Source organism: Dipodomys merriami, unplaced genomic scaffold, assembly GCF_024711535.1.
Source record: "Dipodomys merriami isolate MVZ:Mamm:240054 unplaced genomic scaffold, mDipMer1.0.p SCAF_24, whole genome shotgun sequence".
Lineage (NCBI taxonomy): Eukaryota > Metazoa > Chordata > Mammalia > Rodentia > Heteromyidae > Dipodomys > Dipodomys merriami.
Window position 1 is genome coordinate 16,186,640 of NW_027203826.1, and position 3,868 is coordinate 16,190,507.

The following is a 3,868-nucleotide window of genomic DNA, read 5'->3' on the forward strand; positions in this document are numbered from 1 at the left end:
GAATTCCTCTGTTGTACAACTAAAAAGGCTTGGCGATTTGGATAGAGGTCAGTGGAGGCAGTGAACAATTTAGTATTCTTATAAAAAGTGCTATTATTAAATATCCAGTTTGCATAAACATTTTTTTATAAAAAATGTCCAAAGTTGCCTAAATAGAATATTTCCTTCTTCCGCGCACTCTAAGTCACAGATCCACATCAAGGACTAGCACCACTAGAAATACTCTTTGTGAGGGAATGCCTTAGTGAATGCTTGTTTTTAAGAAGGGGTGGGCTTGGAGGCGTTCCTATGAGTTAAAATAGTGAATAATTTTCCCCAAATTGCATTATTTTGTTTTGGATTAATTTGTAAAAATGTTTTGCTTCTATTATTACCATTTACTTTCATTTTTATGGCTTTTTTTTTACGTAATGTCCTATTTTTCATGTGTTTGTATTATATAATAAAATTTAAGGTATTTTAGTTCTCTGTGAAAATGTTAACTCATGTTTATATTAGAACCACACAGATTATGATACAATCACTATTCTCTGTTCATATATGGGCTGTTATACAAAGTTTTTACTTAGAAATTTAGGTTATGATTCAAGATAAATTTTATAAAAATGTATTTTCTTATTAATAAACACATTTGATTTTATGGAATATTTCTTTTTTTTCTTTGTTCATTCTGTTTCTTTTTTGATTTTTATTTATTTTTTGTTGTGAAAATACTGCACAGAGTGGTTCCAATTACATGGGCAAGATAATGAGTACTTTCTTACCAAGCATTGCAGCCTCCTCCTTTCTTTCCCCTTCCCATCCCTTCCCAGCATCCCCCAGGCACCCACCCAATCCTCCCCACCCCACCCCAACCAAGTTGTAAAGTTCGTTTTGAACATAACGGCTTGTACTTCTCATTGTTGCAACAGGTCCACCTGTATTCTTATTTAAACGACTTGTTTTTCCCCTTCTCCTTCACAAATTATACCGACATCAAATACAGTGAAAGCATGGGGTATACTGTGGGGGTGGTGGAAGATTTCTTTTAAAATATTCCCTTAATTTTTCTAACAAAAATATGTAATTTTAAGATATATGGTGTTAAAGAAAGTAAAAGAAACACATGCATTTAACACAGTGAAAATGTTTTATAAATATTTGAAAATATGTTCATTGAGGAATGAAAATGTACTGAGTCACATGATGGCTGGACATTTGCCTGATGTATGCCGTTCCTGTCTCACATAGGAATGTATCACATAGGAATGGACACCATGAACAACCTCACAGCACAGATGGACACCATGACCAACCTCACAGTGGAGATGGACTTCTTCCTCACCCAGTTCTCTGATGACAAGCAGCTCCAGATCGTCCATGGCTTTCTGTTCCTGCTGATCTACTTGGAGGCTCTCATGGGGAATCTCCTCATCTTCATCCTTGTCACAGTGGACCCATGTCTTCACACCCCCATGTACTTCTTCCTGAAGAACCTGGCCTTCCTGGATGCGGGCCTCATTTCAGTCACAGTCCCTAACCTCATTCTGAACTCTTTTACACATAGGAGCAACATTTCTCTCCCAGGATGTATTTTCCAAGTCTTTTTGGTAGTTAACTTTGCTGGGTCTGAACTTGGCATCCTGATAGCCATGTCCTATGACCGCTATGTGGCCATCTGTCACCCATTAAATTATGATGTCATTATGAAGAAGGAGATATGCATGCAGATGGTAGTTACTTCTTGGCTCCTTGGCAGTTTCTTTGGAGTCTTACACACAGCTGGAACTTTCTCATTATCATTCTGTGGATCCAGGAAACTTCCACAATTCTTCTGTGATGTCCCTTCTCTACTGAAGATTTCTTGTTCTAAGAAGCATGTCACCACTGATGTTAGTGTGGCCATTGGAGCCTTATTTGGACTCTTTGGCTTTGTGTGCATTGGGTATTCATATGGTTACATCTTCCAAACTGTGCTGAGAGTACACTCATTACAAGGACATTCAAAAGCCTTCTCCACGTGTGTGCCCCATCTCATAGTTGTGATTACATTTTTAGTGACAGCTGTTTTTGCCTATTTAAAGCCAGTAGCTGATTCTCCTCATCTTGTGGACTTTTTGGTATCTATTTTCTACTCTGTGGTGCCTCCATCTTTGAACCCTTTAATATATAGCCTGAGGAACAAGGACATCAAAGCTGCTCTGTGGAAGTTTTTGTAGAAGTTAAATCATTGAATTTTGGAAAACAAAAGAATTTATTGCTAGATAGCACTAATTTTATATCTTTTTTGTTGTTGTTTTGGCTGTTGAATTAAAAGACATTTTCATTGTGTTGAAGATTCAAAATTAGTTGAGTTTTTGGCTTAGCCAGTGTAGAGCCATGGCAGAAGGAGACTGGTTTTTATAATAGTGTGTTGTAGGAGAAATCCACTGCCTAAAACATGTTACAGAACTGACTGATGGACAGTCAATCAGTGTTTATCAGCTCATCAGCTCATGGCCATATGGTATAAATTGTTCAACCAGGTGGAAAGACAGATTTTTTTTAACTGAAGCCTGGATATATAGCAAGGATATATAGCAGGATATCCTTTGTTTGGAATGCAGTAACTAACAAGCCACTAGGAAGCTTAGTACCAATAGAATTTCATCTCACAGTTGCGTGTACCAGCAGTGTCTGCTATTGGTGAGAGCATTCTTTCTATGCTTTACAGATTGCCAACACGTTGTCATATCTTACAGGGAGGACAGTGATAATAAGCTTTTTTGTTTCATGTCAAAACATTAAACTCACTGGCAAAGGAGACAGTCACAAAATCTAATGGCTCCCAAAACTTCAATACCAAATATCATTTTATAGAGATTATATCTCCACAAAACATTTGGAGAGACAACAATGTGAAGTCAATGACAGGATGTTTCACAATATTACTGATCCATGTAATAACAATAACAGCTTTTCTATTTTATTATAGAAAGAATAAGATTCAAGATGGACTCAGGTCTTCCTAAATCCAAGAGGATATTTAGTCTTCTTAATACTTTTATCACAGAGGTCATATGTACAATATCCTACAATCATCATTTCATTCTAATTTACATTGGTGAAGTTTTCTGCAAATAACTTATTTAATTGTGTGACATTTATATAATATTTTTCTCAATATTATAGCTAACTTCACTATTATTAGACACAACCAAATTTTTCATGTCTATTTGGGACATCAGATTAACCAGATATTAAATTTTAATACATACTTGGAAATCTCTGAATTTTCTATGTTAAACAGATATTAAATTTTAATACGTACTTGGAAATCTCTGAATTTTCTATGTTATGAAATCAAATTTCACCTGCATTTTTATGCCATAATATAGCTGCAGTTCCTGATACTACATTTTTGTTTGTGCTCTTTACACCAAAATTGCCCTCTTCCCTTCATGGAGATTCTGTCCTAACAATTTTAGAAGACATTTTGAAAATAGCAGAATCTTGATAATGGTGTGCATATAGCCAAAATAGACCTAATTAATTAATTTAAGCAGAATCTTAGGGTTAACTCAGAAGAGCTCTTCTTACTTGCCAGAAGAGAGCACACAAATGGAGAAGAATCGGTGGCATGTATTCAACGTCCTGGCTTTTAGCTATTTGACACTAGGAAGATTGGTTTCTACTAGTGTTGAGGTACAGTACTGATGAAGAATGAAATAGTTGAAAGACATTAGCTACTAAAAGTGAAAAGTACATACCATATCTTCCATATCTTAAAAGAAAATCTTGTTAAGTTTCCTGGTATCACGATCTGAATACAGTAGAATTTTTACCATCTTTACATTCAGTTAAACAGTGAAGCCTCTTCTGTGGGTTTTGGTTTAGATAACTTAAGTTA

The 3,868-nt window shown here is 35.6% G+C and overlaps 1 protein-coding gene across 1 annotated transcript; it reads left to right on the forward strand.

Annotated features, from left to right (window-relative positions):
* The first annotated feature begins 1,256 nt into the window (after window positions 1-1,256).
* LOC138835533 (olfactory receptor 14A2-like) lies at window positions 1,257-2,198 on the forward strand. The gene has a single exon (XM_070034023.1). The coding sequence runs from the start codon at window positions 1,257-1,259 to the stop codon at window positions 2,196-2,198; it is 942 nt and encodes a 313-aa protein (XP_069890124.1).
* Window positions 2,199-3,868: the final 1,670 nt, after the last annotated feature.